At 38.2% G+C, this 15,525-nt stretch overlaps 1 protein-coding gene across 1 annotated transcript; it reads right to left on the bottom strand.

Annotated features, from left to right (window-relative positions):
- Window positions 1–592: 592 nt before the first annotated feature.
- Window positions 593–14,649, bottom strand: LOC140134275 (patched domain-containing protein 3-like). Its single transcript, XM_072154856.1, has 4 exons — window positions 13,759–14,649; window positions 11,781–11,902; window positions 5,937–6,082; window positions 593–2,295 (listed from the first exon to the last, which is right to left on the bottom strand). Exons 1-4 carry the CDS (start codon window positions 14,557–14,559, stop codon window positions 629–631), a joined length of 2,736 nt encoding a protein of 911 aa, XP_072010957.1. The 5' UTR covers window positions 14,560–14,649; the 3' UTR covers window positions 593–628.
- Between the last annotated feature and the right edge of the window lie 876 nt (window positions 14,650–15,525).

Here is a 15,525-nt window from a genome sequence, read left to right as displayed (position 1 = left end):
CCTAGACTAAGGGAGTCAGAAATCCCCTTGCCAGACACCTTTGTCTCAGCCAAGGAAACTAGACAATTTAAAGATATACTCCAGTGTCTTTTCCCCCCTTTCATTATAGCCCTATCCCTAGTCCTCCAGTATGTAATACATTAGAAATTACATGGATTTGTATATCCCACAGGTGGTCTCTCCTGTATACATTTACTTCCAAGACAATGTATGCATGTCCTCCTGGAATACCTTATATCTTTCATTGGTTGTCTCTCCAGCTGTTTCTGAAATTGTGTATTTCCCAACAATTCCCCTCACACTGTCTCCCTTTTCCTTTTACCTTGTGTATTTTTCCTTATTCGTTCTTTTGTCTATTACATGTTTGTTTGTGAATTCTTGCATGATGTGCTATTAGTGGGTTCTTGCCTCTTGGATTCACTTAATGATTGTCAATCTGATTCCACATTGTTGTTTTACAATAATTACCTATTATACTATGACTATACTATGACTGCCTACCAGCTACGTTGTTATTGTTATACTGTTGTGATTTTCCATTTGTCACAATTTATTTCTTTCAATAAATGTTTATTGACCCATAATTATGTTTGGTTATCTTGTAAATAAATACATTTGTCACCAGAAATTAAGGGCAATCGGGATCCACATTTGTTGATTTCACTGGAAAATTTGTAACTATGTTGTCATAACCATCCAAATCTATTTCTTTCATATCATTGCCTAAGCTTTGCTCATCTATATCGGCTTTAATCTTTGAAACATCATCGTGCGTCACACAATTACTGAAAAATGTTAAAAAGACGGGAAGGAAAACCAGTCCATGTACCATACCAAATGCAATAACAAGGAATATGATCTTAAAAAATGTCCTGAAGATGTAACTCTCAGATGCAGAAAGGGCTATCACCCCCAGGATGGTGGACACAGCTCCCTGTACTATAGGATACCCCAGAGAATGTAAGGCCTCGATCACCCTTTCATTGGCTTTGGTGTTGTAGTTGGAGACATAAGCATATGAAATGTGAGCAGAGAAGTCTACAGAGAATCCAATGCAGATGACCAGGTTGATCATGGAGATGGAATCTAAGTTGACATCCCAGTAAGCCATGAAACCTGTAACACCCACTATAATAGATGCTATGGTGAATGTCACCCACAAGGAGCACAGAGGATTTGGAATTAGGAGGACTGCAATTAGAAACATGGTGGCCGCAGCAACTCCTATGTTCTGTATGGTGTTCGATATGATTACGGCATATTGGTCAAAATAGATAAACGCTGGGTGATAGACAAGAACCGGGATCTCACACGTCTTTGCTGAATGTCGGACTTGGTTTAACAGGTTTCTCTCATCGACTGCTGATGTAACATTTACTGTCTGGATAAAGAAACGGGAAGCTAATATATTACCCGACTGAATGTCCACATCTTGCTTAAAATCTGGAAAGCCAGTAAATAATACTAATAAATTCCCCATAAAGTTGCTTTTGTCACTAATGTTTAAGTTCATCTGCTGAGCCATCGCTCTATACGCTGTGAACCAGGACTCGGATAGAGACTCACTAACATAGGGATCATCTATAAAAGACTCCAGACAACGCTCAATTTTTCTCTGAACATCTAAGTCCCAGTATGAAAGCTCCTCAGTCACCACAACCATCACTCTAGGACCGTACTCTGAAAAATATAAATCTTCATCGTCATAGAAGGAACGAACATAAGAGCTATCAGTAGCTAGATTACGTAAGTCAATGCCTTCCTGAACCTGAAAACAGCCATATATACTGCTGGCCAGATATCCTAAGTACAAAAGAAGAACAAAAATCTTGGTCCAGATGTTAGTCAGAAATGGTCCATACTGATTCCGAAAAAAACTAGTGACGGGATGATCAGTCTCTTTACCAGAGATCTGGCTGTATCCTCCTCCAACACAGCACATGTTATAGGCAGACGATCGATGGGTGTCTTTCTCTTCTGCCACCTTCTTACAAATGAACCAATGCCTGTTACTCTCCTCTCTTCTGCCATTGAGAGCTAAGAAAGCCCCGAAGCAAGTGACGTTATACAGGAAGCAGAACAAGATGGCCGTCCCAGTGTATATACAGAATGCCTGCACAGACTGGAAGGAGGTCAGAATTCCAATGTAGAAAGCTAGAACATCTGTGAGCGTTGTGATTGTTATGGAGACTGCAGCCTCAGCGTATGTATCGGCCATTCTGTCTTCAACTTTATCCTTTACTTTAGTTTGTTGCCAGCTGGAAATCATAATGAACATATCATCCACCCCGACACCTAGATGTAACAATAAAAACAATTATAATAGATAGATAGATTTTAATATAACATTTTTAAATAGTTTTCAAAGATCTGATGGCATATGATTGAACAAAAATCAATCCCTCCAAATCTGATTTGTGTTCCTAAAATTGTATTGCTTGGACTATATGTTTTTTAATGTAATTTTATGCTAAATCTAGCTACGAGGAAGGCCATGGAAGTGTTGCAATATTCAGGAGACCATCATGGGAACTTCCTGTGGTATGTGGTAAAGCATTATCCTGCTGAAAAATGGCAGATGTTTGCCCTGCTATAAGAGGCAACATGTGTGGTTGCAGGATGTTTTATACATATGACTGAGATGTTAATGTCAATGGTATCACTACTAAGAATGACCGAGTGTCATATATGACGACTTAGGTGGCCTGAAAATGTACTAAGGAAAGAAATTTAAAAGGTAAATTTCAATTTGAAGAAATTTAAAAAGTTAATTATTATCTAAAGGTCCAAATTGCCACTTTTTTTGTCATTTTGACACCCATAAAACTGTCAATAAAAAGCTATAAATAAATAAATAGTTGATGAAAAATCAGCTTTTCCTTTTTGCATTTATTCAAACCAGGGGCTTTGCCTCCACTGTGGTTTTCCAAATTTCTTCAGGTGAATGGGACTCCAGAGCCTAATTTGCTGTCCGGGCCCTGTTAGGGGATACATCTGGATTATATAAAATGTTACTACCTGAATTAGACTATGAGCAAAGGTCTACCGCCCTTCCCTTATGGAGCAAATACATTCCTTGTATGGACCCTCCACAGTGCTGAAAGCCCAAAGAATATGCCTATAAACCGTCCCATTGTCACGCTTCACTGAGAAGATGATATGGGTGGCTCATAGGACTTGCATATATCCCCTTAGGTACCCCTTGGGAGTGTACCTTACTGCTAACTGCCCCAAATGTGAAGCAGATATTTTCCACTGCCTATGGGACTGGCTCCAGATGCAGCTCTTTTATCTGTCCACAATTGACCAATTTGGTTCCCTTCAAACCCCAGTGGGCAATTTATGGATGGATAGACCCCTTAGACCACCACTGTACAAGAAGACTTGGTTTGAAATTCCCCTTTGATCCAATTTGGGGTATATTGGGGTTTACATGAGGTCTACTAGTATTATCGAAAATTACATAGTGTTTAATACACAAATAGCGTTTTTGAGTTTGATCAATAATAATAAAAGATTGAAAAGGGCTTAAATACTTGGATATTAGCTATTGGCGAAACTTAGTAAATAGGATTCAAAATTATGAATCCGGTATGGGTATAAAAAATCCTAATTTTGAATACTGCTAAGCAATGGAAATTATGAAAAGAGGGTTCAGGTTAAAAAATAGGAGGGAACTGTGGCTTTTTGTTTTTTACTGCTGGCATCCCTGATTGGTTGGGTAGTGGGTGGTAGTCGGTTTTTCTATAAACTTGAAAATGATAATGTTTGATATGCTCAATATCTAATCTTAATTGTGAATATACTGTATTATTTTGCATGCTGTTGTTTGTATAATAAATAAAATATAAAAAAGAGGTATTAAGATATATTAAAACCTTATAAATGTAAGAACTTCATGAATGTAAACTGTGGCAGCTACTCGTGCTTTTCAGATGATTAAACAGTCTGCTCTACTGCTGGTCTGTCTAAGCGGCCTCATATCCATTCGGCATTTGTGTGTGGCTCACATAACCACTACTCCCAAAAAGCAATTTTACGTAAACTTTTGATAAGGGCACCCCTACTGTGTATGTGCCTGAGATAGAACTACATGGCACCATTTTGCATCAATCCAGCTTCTATATATATTTATCAAAAAGTTTGAGTCTCCATGGAGAAATAGTAAAACTAATCTTCTGGTCAAAAAAAATGTCATAACTGTTATCTATGTTTTTAGTAAACTGTAGAAAAATCTGTTTACTTATTATGTGCTTTATTACATCAGCTTTATCTTTGTTTAAAGGAAATCAACCACTCAAAAAACACCAAAAAAATTTACAAATACTCACCTCCCTTCCTCTTCATCTTGATCCCGTCGCTGTCCGTTGCTAGTGTTGACACGCCAGGATCCCCTACAAAAGAAACTTATAATTAGCTGCACGGAACAAGGGGACAAGATGTCCGGCGCTCCGGGCTGCTAGTAATGCACTCCCCCGCCAGAGGCATGAATTCACACTCTCACTTGACGTCACTCCGCTCTCCCATGCTCCCAGTATGGGAGAGGGAGGTGGCGAGGGCGTGCATAAGTAGAAGCCTGGAACGATGGACATCTTGTCCCCGCACTCTGTGCTGCTAATTTTACGTTTATTTTTTTAGGTGATCCTGGTGTGTCAAAACTGGTGAAGGACAGTGTTGGGATCAAGATGAAAAGGATCAAGATGAAAAGGAGTGGAGGTGAGTGTTTTTTTTTTTTGTGTGGTTGATTTCCTTTAAATAAAGGTTATTCGTTAACCCTTTTGGGAAGCAGCCAATTTTGGTTAAAATCTACATTAGCCTCACTTTATTGTGGGCTCAGTTTTTACAGCTTTCACTGCTGCGCTCTACATTATCCAAATCTTTCTGATATTAAATTAAAGGAAAGATCTCCCATTAGCTGCACATTTCTCCAGGGAGGACCACGCTATGGAATATTTGCAGATTACTATTTTAATGGGACATTTTAAGACACAGAGTGAAAGGAAAGAATGGGAGTATAAATTAATGCTGAGATTCAACACCACAAAGTGGTCTTAACATTCATGCAACTTCATGACCTCTTATCTATGACCTGGAAGCCACAAACAGATAAGAGCCAGAGCTCTCTTGTCTTGGCTCACAGGTTTTTAGTGTATTTATTGCCCTCCTGTCGTAAATAAGATGTCCCTATATTTATCAATCTGTTGTTTAAAAATTTTTTTAATATCCATTGATGATCACTGTTTAGGGTGTATAAAATGCTGTGAATTTTCTGTTTCATGCATAACATCATGTCTGAAGAAGAGAACTAGTATTCTCGAAAGCTTACCATCAAATATAATCAGTTAGCCTCAAAAAGGTATCGCCTGATTTCTTCACTCTTCTTTTATTTTCATTCTAGTTACCTTAAATTGGGAGTGATGGCTTTCTTCTTGTCACAGGACCACTTATCCATTCTCTGGCTTCAGCGATCACAAACAAGGATAACTCCGGTAATGGAGTATTCGGACCATTTTTCAAATGGCCTCAGGTTTGAGGATCCACATCTATCCTTCGGATAAACTCTTAAATGTGGCTTTTGTTTTAAATTTTATTTTAAGAGAGAAGGAAGTAACAACTGACATTTCATCCTCAAAATACGCAATTCTCTATCATTAATCTGTGAAATGTCGAGAGGGCGTGGCTTTGCCAGAGAGGGATGTGGTTAAGCTGTCACCAAATTGTTGTAAAATAATAGGTGGTATAAGGGTACAAATAGATGCACTTGAAACACTCTTGAAAAACTCTTGAACACATCTCAACTGTATCTCAACCACTGTACCGTACCGTCTTGTTAACTGGTGAGTTTAAAATGTCTAAAATCTAAAGAGTAAAGTGTTTTCTGGGCCATTTAGCTTATTTCCCTAATTTTCCCTCCCCTTGTGTATTTATGAACTTACCAAGAATGAGGAATGGTGCGTTACCAACAGTGACAACAAAGGGCACTCCACATAGTAACAATAGCCCAAAACTAGACAGCACAGCCAATCCAGAAGAAATGACTCCAAATCCGGCCACCCAGGTTTTGTTTCTTACACAATCAAGTCTGTGAATAAATCATATAAAAAATTTAGACAAATTGGAGAGTGACCATTGTATCCTTCAACTATAATACATTACATTACATACACTCAAAAATAATAATAATAATAATAAGATAAAACTGTGCTGCTCTGGCTGCTCGTAGCACTATTTTTACACACTTTCATAATTTTCCACCATAGATCTAAATGAACCAGATATGGGATGATGAGTCCACCTTGTGGTTCTTCACAACCTTCACAGCTTCATTGACAAGTCTGTTTCTATTTGCATATTGGAGAGACTGATCAATTATTTCTAGTGAAAGTGTAAAAGCCAGATAGGGGAGTCTTCCCTTTGCTTGTAATTGCTTATAATTAGTGATGAGTGGACCAGGTAATCACTAGGTAGAACCCAAATTTTGTGCTGGCACAAATTGCGGGTGTTAACTGTTTAAAAGCTTCAGCGGCATTTAAATCAACATGGCCGCGCACACCAACACTAATGTGCCAGCAGCTTTGCTTACGTTGACATCAAAGAGTTAATGTCCAGGACTGGTGCCAGCACTGATCGTGGCTGAACCCAAGCTTCCGGGATCCGCTCAACACTATTTATAATTCTTTGGCTGCATTCACACACATGCATGGAGGAAGTATATACGGCCGATATACGTCCCCCATACACTGGGCTCACGACCCTGTATGGGAGCGGTATGGTGCTCCGTAGCCAGAAGAAAGATCGGACATGTCCTATCTTTCTACGTGATACAGCGCCGTGCACTGTATATGCCTATTTGGGGGGGGGGGGAGCTGCTCCGCAGGCAAAGCTGTTCATGTATGGCAACAATTGCCAGATTAACCCTTTCAAGATCAATCCATGACCTCTTCATACAACCCTCCACTACTGGTCGATATCATTTTACATTTGCGAGTTGTGAATGGGTTTAAGATTGTATCCACTCAGGAACTGTGTAAGTGCCTTAGACATTTGCATGGCATTATGGTCCACAATAACTACTGCGGACCACCAACCCTTAAAGGACATCATCACCAGTGTGCGCCCCCTCTGGCAGGATCTGTTCTTATTTTATCTTTCTTTGCCCTGTTTTTTATTTTTCTTTTTAAATAAAAAAGGCTTTTAAAATAATGCAAATGAACCTGAGGGTCTCCAGGCTCCATAAGAGTTAAAAGAGCCTGGAGCCCCTTAGGCTCATTTGCATAGTTGTTCAAGCCTATTTCTTTAAATAAAGGGCATAAAAAGGTAAAAGAACAGCATATCCTGCCAGAGGGGGCAAACACCAGTATGTCAGTGGGTTTACAATAATTGATCTGGTGATAGATCTGCTTTAAGCACTGTGGTCTGAAGGCTTACTTTCACTTTTAAAAGAAAGTGAAAGTAAGGAAATGTCTCTGATTCAGGGAAACTCTTACTTACTGAAGCTTTCTAATTAGTTCAAGGATTTATGAGGTTGAAGTCCTTAAATCCACACAGTGTAGAGATGTCGTAAGCAACAACACAGTACAACTGCAGGATATGGTGCAAGTCATCAGAAGATAGCAACGTCAATGAAACAAATGAAAATAGCAAAAAAATATATAGAATATAAAAAAAAGGAAAAGATTTCAAATCGCTCTACTTTCCCAAGGACATATATAAAATAAACGCATGCTGAAAATACAGATTTATTAACCCCTACGGGACACAGCATCTTTTGGCCTAAAGGACGCGGCCCCATTTTTCAAATCTGGCCTGTGTCACTATAAGTGGTTATAGCTTTGGAACGCTATGAGATATCTGGGGGATTTTGAGATTGTTTTCTCGTGACACATTGTACTTCAAATTAGTTTAAAAATTTAGATGAAATCTTTTGCGTTTAGTTATGAAAAAAAACAAAATTTGGCAAAAATGTTGAAAAATTCTTTATTTTCAACGTTCTGAATTCTCTACTTTTGATTCAGAAAGTCATAGCACCCAAATAAATTCATAACTTACATTTCCCAAATGTCTGCTTTATGTTGGCATGGTTTTTTCAGATTCCACATATTTTACTAGAATGTTATGAAGCTCAGAATTTGGGAGCCATTTTTCACATTTTTTGTAAAATCGCCAAAACCTGTATTTAGATGGACCTGCACAGTTTCTAATTGACACTGAGAGGCCTAAATAATAGCGAGACTCGTAAATTACCCCATTGTGGAAACTACACCCCTCAACGTATGAAAAACCACTTTTAAGAAGTTTGTTAACCCTTTACGTGTTTTATAGGGGTTAAAACAAAATGGAGGTGGAGTCTGCAAATTGTAATATTTTTTCACAATACACTCATTTTGGGTGGAAAATTAAACATTTGTAATGGATAAAATGAAAAAAGGCTCCACAAAGTTTGATACGCAATTTCTCCCGAGTACACCGATACCCTACATGTGGTGGTAACCTGCTGTATGGGCGCACGGCCGGGCATAGAAGGGAAGGAGGCGCCATCCGGAGCAGATTTGCTGTCACATTGTACAGGCTATAATTTTTTTCTTTTTTTTAATGAGGACCTATAGGGGCTTATTTCTTTTGCCACATGAGATGCACTTTTCTAATACATAATTTTGGGGCATCTATAGCTAATTGGTGAGATTTAATTAACTCTTTGTTGGTGGAGGAAATGAAAATCATCAATTTTTAGGAAAATTTTTATGTGTTTTTTTTTTTGGCCGTTAACCATACCATGAAAATAGTATATTATTTTTATTCTTTGGGTCGCCACGTTTATGAAAATACTTCATTTATATATATTTTTTTATTTTTTCCCATTTTTACTGAATAAAAAGTAATTTGGCAAAATTGTTGTTAATTTTAGCATCACCGACTTACATATGCATAACTTTTTTATTTTTCACCTCAAAAATCTGTTTAAGGGCTTATTTTTTGCAAGAATGATAGCTCTTTTTAGTGGTCTTATTTTAGATTGCATAACTTTTTAAAATCACTTTTTTAGAGCATTTTTAAAGGGCATTAATAAAAAATCATCTTTATCAGAGAGAGTTTTTTTAGGTTGTTTTTTACGGGGTTCACTTTGCGGATCTAATAACGATTCTGTTTTATTATACAGATTGTTACGGACGCAGGGATACCAAATATGTGGGGGTTTTGTGTATTTTATTCAATTGTACTGAATAAAAACTAATTTGGAGAAAATCTTATTCATTTTAGCATCACCATCTTTTTATATGCATAACTTTTTTATTTTTTGGCAGATAAATCTTGTTAGGGGCTTATTTTTTGCGAGAACAGTTGTTCTTTTTAGTGGGCTTATTTTGGAGTGCATAACATTTTTTAAATCACTTTTTAGAGCATTTTTTATAGGGTATTAATTAAAAATTATCTTTTTTCGGAACGTTTTTTGCGTTTTTTTCCTCCGGCGTTTACCGTGCGGGTCCAGTAACAATTCTGTTTTATTATGCAGATTGTTACGGACGCGGCAATACCAAATATGCGGGGTTTTTTTGTGTTTTTATGTTTTTTATACTTTATTAAGTTTTTTTATGGGAAAGTGACATTTTAGGGGCTTATATTTTTATGTATTAATTTTTTATTTATTATAATGTGTAGTGTTAACTGTTTTTGCATATTTTTACTTATACATACTTGAACTTAAACCAGTGATGCTCTGATCACTGGTTTAAGTTCAATACACTGCTCTACAATACTATTTTATTGTAGAGCAGTGTAAACTGTCTGAGCAAGCTTGCGCATGCTCAGACAGTTTACAGCCAGACCCGGAAGGGGTCTGGCTGCCATGGAGACCGGGCAGCTCCGGGGCACATGCCAGTCCTCGGAGCTGCCCGGCAGAGGATCGGATCCCCCGGTAAGCGGCACGGGGGATCCGATCCACAGCGCTTACACCCTTACACGCCGCGGTCATGTTTGACCGCGGCGTGTAAGGGGTTAACACCCGCGATCGGAGCCGGCTAGACAGCTGACAGCCGCTGCTTCTGGTACCGGCTCCGTTCGTGAGCCGGTGCCAGAAGCAGGACGTTATAGAACGTCCCCGTGCGCTAAGCATCTAGCCCCGGGGACGTACTATAACGTCCTGGTGCACCTAGGGGTTAAAATATAAATATAATGATCCTCTTCAGTGGACACTGCAAAATGTTAGAGAACTGATCAAACATTTCCCAAAATTGTATCAATTATTTTAAGGATTACTTTAATTGGTACTAATAGTATCAATTAAAACAACAGCTTCTGTGAACCATAAAAACAAAGACTTTGAGAAAATGAATGCTCTATTTTAGAAAGAGCAGTTTCAGTGGAGAGCTTAGTACAGTGATGGCGAACCTTTTAGCGGCCGAGTGCCCAAACTGCAACCCAAACCCCCCTTATTTATTGTGAGGTGCCAACCAAAAATTGCAGCAATAACTTATTGCTCCCTGTTCCTCAACAATGTTAGATCATATTGACCTCCTGGGGACAAGATGGAAAATCTGCATCATTTTAGCGTCTTTCCAGTGTCCCTCTGTAGCAGGAGGTCCTCCAAAGATAATTCAGCCCTGTCTACTCATTCTCCCTCTTCCTACAGTCCCAAGTAGCAAAGTATCACTTTAATATATGACCGAAACCAGCATCTTTCATGTTGCTTGGAACTGCAGAAAGATTCTTTGAATCCTGTCTGGTGTGCTGGGGTGATGGCCCGGGTGCCCACAGAAAGGGCTCTGAGTTCCCCTCTGGCACCAGTGCCATAGGTTCGCCACCACTGGCTTAGTATGTGCATAGCTTCATATTCTGTACCAACTGTATTTGACTCCACATACCTATGTTTAAAGGGTGGAAGATAACTTATTGGTATATGGGCCTAATATTGAGTCACCACCAGATATGAGGGGACCCGAAGTTTCCATCTATCTGCGTCCCGCTGTTCTACAACTGTTCTGATCAACTGTTCTACAAATCATAGTTTATATCATGAATACATTGCTCTACATATTTTCTTGCATTTTAACAAACTTCTATTATTCTTACTGTATGAATAAATTGACAACTCTGCATTACCACTCCCCTTGTTAAAGGGGTATTCCCACAGATATAATTCTAACTTGTCTCTAGCGCCCTCCCCCTGGATTCCAGAATGAGCTCACACTGATGAGCACACACAGTCACTTCCTGCCAGCGAAACAGCAGAGAAAGGAGAACTACAAGCTACCGGCAGATAATTTCTTTATCTGGGGATGGGGAGGGAGGCACCTCAGATCTAACAGTGTATGTGACAGAACAGAGATGCAGCAGAGCATGTAATATCCATCTCCTGGATTTTATGATCTGATCTCTGATTTGTCTCATCTCTCTTTCTGTGTCAGATACTAGTACAATGTTCAGAAGGTAATTGAAAGTGTATATAAACCTTGTACCCTGATAATCTAAGTACATTGTCAGCTCACAAAACTAGAGGAATCATGAAGTGTCAGCTTAGAGAGTCCCCACCCACAATCTGGTATATTACACTGACCATTACTGAGTGATAGGAGCTAAAACAGCAATAAAACTGAGTAAGTTGTTAAAAATGATCTTTATTGTGCATACATCACTAGGGGATTGAAATCTGAGAATTTTCTTTCGTGGGAAAGGTGTTGTTGTAACAATATTTCATGTAAAACACAACAATGTACTGAACCAGACATATCTTGAAAGATGAAAATTAAAAATGAAGATTGAAATTATTCGAAAAATGATCTTACCTCACACAGGACACAATAGAAAAGAATATGGTGACAAAATAAGTAATCGAAAACAAAGGAATTACAGACTTTGTGATGCCATCAAATTCCTGTTGCCGTGATAGCGATGTGAAATAAGATACCTGACATACAACAGAAAGTGGGATGACATCAGTAATTGAGAGAACTATCATGCTATTTGAATAATAGTGTTGAATAATAATGCAAAATATAATGGAAGACCTTTAGGACGCTTCAGCCCCATTTTTTGGATTCTGACTTGCATCGCTTTATATGGTTATAACTTTTAAATACTGTTACTTATGTTTTTTCCTTACATGTTGTGTTTCATTTTAATAGTAAATTTTGGCTGATAAGGTTTGCGTTTGTTTATTTAAAAAAATAGAAAAAATAATGCATTTTTTAAAAAATGTAACATTTTCTAAATACGAAATCATTGAGTTTTCAGGCAAATAGATTAACAACCTAAATAAGTTGCTGTATAACATTTCAGAATTTTTTTAATTTTTTTGTTTGTTATTGCAATGTGATATGTATTGATCTATTGTGGTCTTATACATGGGTCATGGTCGGATGTACTTATGTACTTTTTAGGTGTTTTTAATCTGATGTGGTGTCAATAAAGATTTGTGTAGATTTTTTGGCCTATACACACTTCCCTTTGTCTTTTGTTGGTGCAATTTTTTAAATGTCTGGATAACTAATTTTGATGTCACACGGCTTACATATTGAATATTGGTTTTCTGTATTTTTAGAATTGACTATTTTGAGGATAATTACAGTTTTGAATGAAATTTTAAGTATTTAACATTAAACCCCCTATATTTTTAGGAAGATTGTTAACCCCTTGAGATCTTCATAGTAATTAAATCAAAATGGAGGTGAAATTTAGATATGGTCCAATTTTGTTGGTTATACATTCATTTAATAGGTTAGACACCTGTGATCAGAGCTCACTCGGGTGTTACACCGGGGCATCAGCTGTTAGTTACAGTCAACACCTCGTGTATCCCGATGCCAGCCCAGCTCCAATCTTGAGCTGAGCCGGCATCAGCTCTGCAACCAACATATTTGACACTGAGCGCTAAGTTACAGCGCTCTGCGTCCAATATATCAGATGCAGAACGTAAAGGGGTTAAAGGGGTTGTTCAGAGGTTGAAAAATATGACTGCTTTCTTCCAAAAACAACTCCTCTTTTGCCCTTAGGTAGTGCGTAGCACAAACTATGGCCAGATGTGGTGCTGTTTTTGGAAGAAAGCTGTTTTTTTAAAAATCTCCTTTAAGAAGAAACATGTACCACTTATCCACAGGCTAGGTAACACATATATAGGAATCTAGGTATCATGAGATACAGAGTTCCATTAGTGAATAGAATGATAGTTTTACATGGACTTGTGAGCTCTCATCCTCAAATCCTGTGATTATGTGATAAATATTTGTAACGCTAACTATGGTAACAAGCTTATATAAAGAATCGAACAAAATAATAAAATATACTAAATAACAGCAGGGCACATTAGTCACAATTTTAAAACACTTAAACCACTTACTATACTTTGTCACTTTCCTTCATGCTTAAAATGCGTAAAATTTTTTAGAATATATTTAAGGAAAATGACTGTAAATCAGTAAGTTTCCCTTAGCAATGCTTCAATTAAATGTTGCGAGGGAAAATTCTTATTCACTCGCCATAATTCTCATGGTTATGGTCACTGGTAAAATACATGTATCTTATACTTTATAGCCTGTAAAAACATGTCCCATACACATTTAAACATTATATATGTTCATGTACTCCCAGAAGCATAGGGCAATGTTAATAGTGCAGCGTACCACAGCCCAGTATTTTATTTTATGGTATTTTATCTTCACAATTATAACAATTACTAGACTTCAGCTACAGAAAACAATACTCATTTTTAAATACTATGCAATTTACCAATACGTTTGCTACAAGTATCACATAGAAATAAATTACCTTGATTTCACTGAGTTGTAAGGTATTCTTTGAGAAAAATGTGATAAATTCGTTGATCCACTGCAGACTCTTTTCTCTGTCGTTCTCATCGTCTTCTCTCAGATAATAAACTAATCTGATGGCTTTGGCTTTTTGGACAATATTTCCTGAATTCAGTTGCACTCCACCCAGGTATGTCCCTATGAATGTTCTATTTCTAAACATGGGATATTGTATAGGTATTGTCTCTATCAGACTCACATTGCCTTGTACTGCAGATAGAAGGGGATTAGGTGAGATACATTTGGGTCCCTGGACCTCGGCACACAGTTGCTGAAATGTGAGAGTTGTGTTAGTTGTAGGATCCATCACGGTGAAGTTCTGCACCATCTCATCCAACTTCATGAGTTCTTCAAACGTGTCACTGTTTAGGACATTATCAGATGTGCTCACGGCCAAGAGAGAGACAAAGGAACCTTCTGTGTACAATCCCGATACAGAAAATTCTCCTGCGTCATTGGTGGGAAAATGTGTCCTTACAAATTCTCGCTCAGTTTTAGCCGGACCTCCAATTGGTGTGAACTGTTCTTCAATGTCATTCGCTTGTCTCTGAGGTAAAAAGTAAAACCCAGCTCCCAAACCAGCAGATAAAACAAAAGGAATAAGAAGGAACCACCAGGGGTACCTTCCCACCAGCTTACCAAGCCACCTGAAGGCTCGAGAGAGAGGTCTCTGTATACAGTCTGTGTGACACCTGGACATTCTCAATCCTTGGTTATCTACAAAGAATAACAAGTAAAAAGTTCCCAATGTTAATACCATATACAATATAATGAACCTAGAGCAACCTCAGATAAGTCACTAGTACATGATGCTATAAGAATTTACAAATGCTTTCATTCTTCATAGACAGATTCTAAGTAAGAAGGAAGTTCCCCAATTCTGGATGACATGGTAACGAAAGCACAGGTGACCTTTGTAGCTGTGTTCTTCCGAACATGACGGTCACAACTCAGTTCATTATGAATGCAAATAAAGCATAAATGAGCTCACAGGGAGAATTTCTCAGGCAACCTGCCAAATAAAATAGATGACACCATAAGGGTAGTGACCTATTGATTGCTTTCAAAGTATTTTTTTCTTTCTGATAGCACTGTAAATTCTCACAGCATATTTCATGTCCCCAAGATGAAGAACTGGGGAGACCGGACACCCATAAGGGTTAAGGTATCCAAACAAGAGAAAGGGAATAGGATTTATAATGCAAAACACAACCAAGAGGACCTTCAAGGGAACCTGGCATCAGAAATTGCTCTTATAAACCACTACCAGTATGTTGCCAAGCAGCTAAACACCTTCCAGATTATGTTTCTTTCATGGCCCAGGTTGATGGCATCGTCCAGAAAATCAACTTTGAAAAGAGATGTAAATTGATTGTATGAAGTCAAGAAGTCAAGAAGACGAGCTCTCTCTTCCTCAGAAAGCTGCCTTCAGTGTAATTGATGATCCTGCATCCCGAGACATCACTAACCAGATCTTCTGAAATCTGGTGCATGATTTCTATTACAGAAGAGGAGACATTTAGAGCTCCCCACCTAAGTGAAAGAAGTGGTTGTGCCCATACAAGAACAGTGAGCCCTAATTCTGAGCCCCCCCCCCCCAAAACTGTCACCTGCCTACCTATTAGATTCACAATAAACAGTGGCCAATAACTTGGTGTTGTTCACTTCCTGCATCAAGGTGTTAACACGTAACAAGACAGACAAGTAAATAACACAAAGTGGAGGT

The sequence above is a fragment of the Engystomops pustulosus genome, chromosome 5 (genome assembly GCF_040894005.1).
Source record: "Engystomops pustulosus chromosome 5, aEngPut4.maternal, whole genome shotgun sequence".
Taxonomy (NCBI): Eukaryota; Metazoa; Chordata; class Amphibia; order Anura; family Leptodactylidae; genus Engystomops; species Engystomops pustulosus.
Note: the sequence above shows the minus strand (reverse complement) of the source record. Positions and strands in the feature narration are given on the sequence as shown.

Bases quoted from the DNA above. Each gene is read 5' to 3' on its own strand.
- LOC140134275 (XM_072154856.1), bottom strand. From the start codon at position 14,559: ATGGTATTAACATTGGGAACTTTTTACTTGTTATTCTTTGTAGATAAC. The intron at 11,903-13,758 runs GTAATTTATTTC...GTTGTATGTCAG, and splicing joins TACAACTCAGTGAAATCAAG to GTATCTTATTTCACATCGCT. The intron at 6,083-11,780 runs GTAAGATCATTT...ATTTATTCACAG, and splicing joins TCTATTGTGTCCTGTGTGAG to ACTTGATTGTGTAAGAAACA.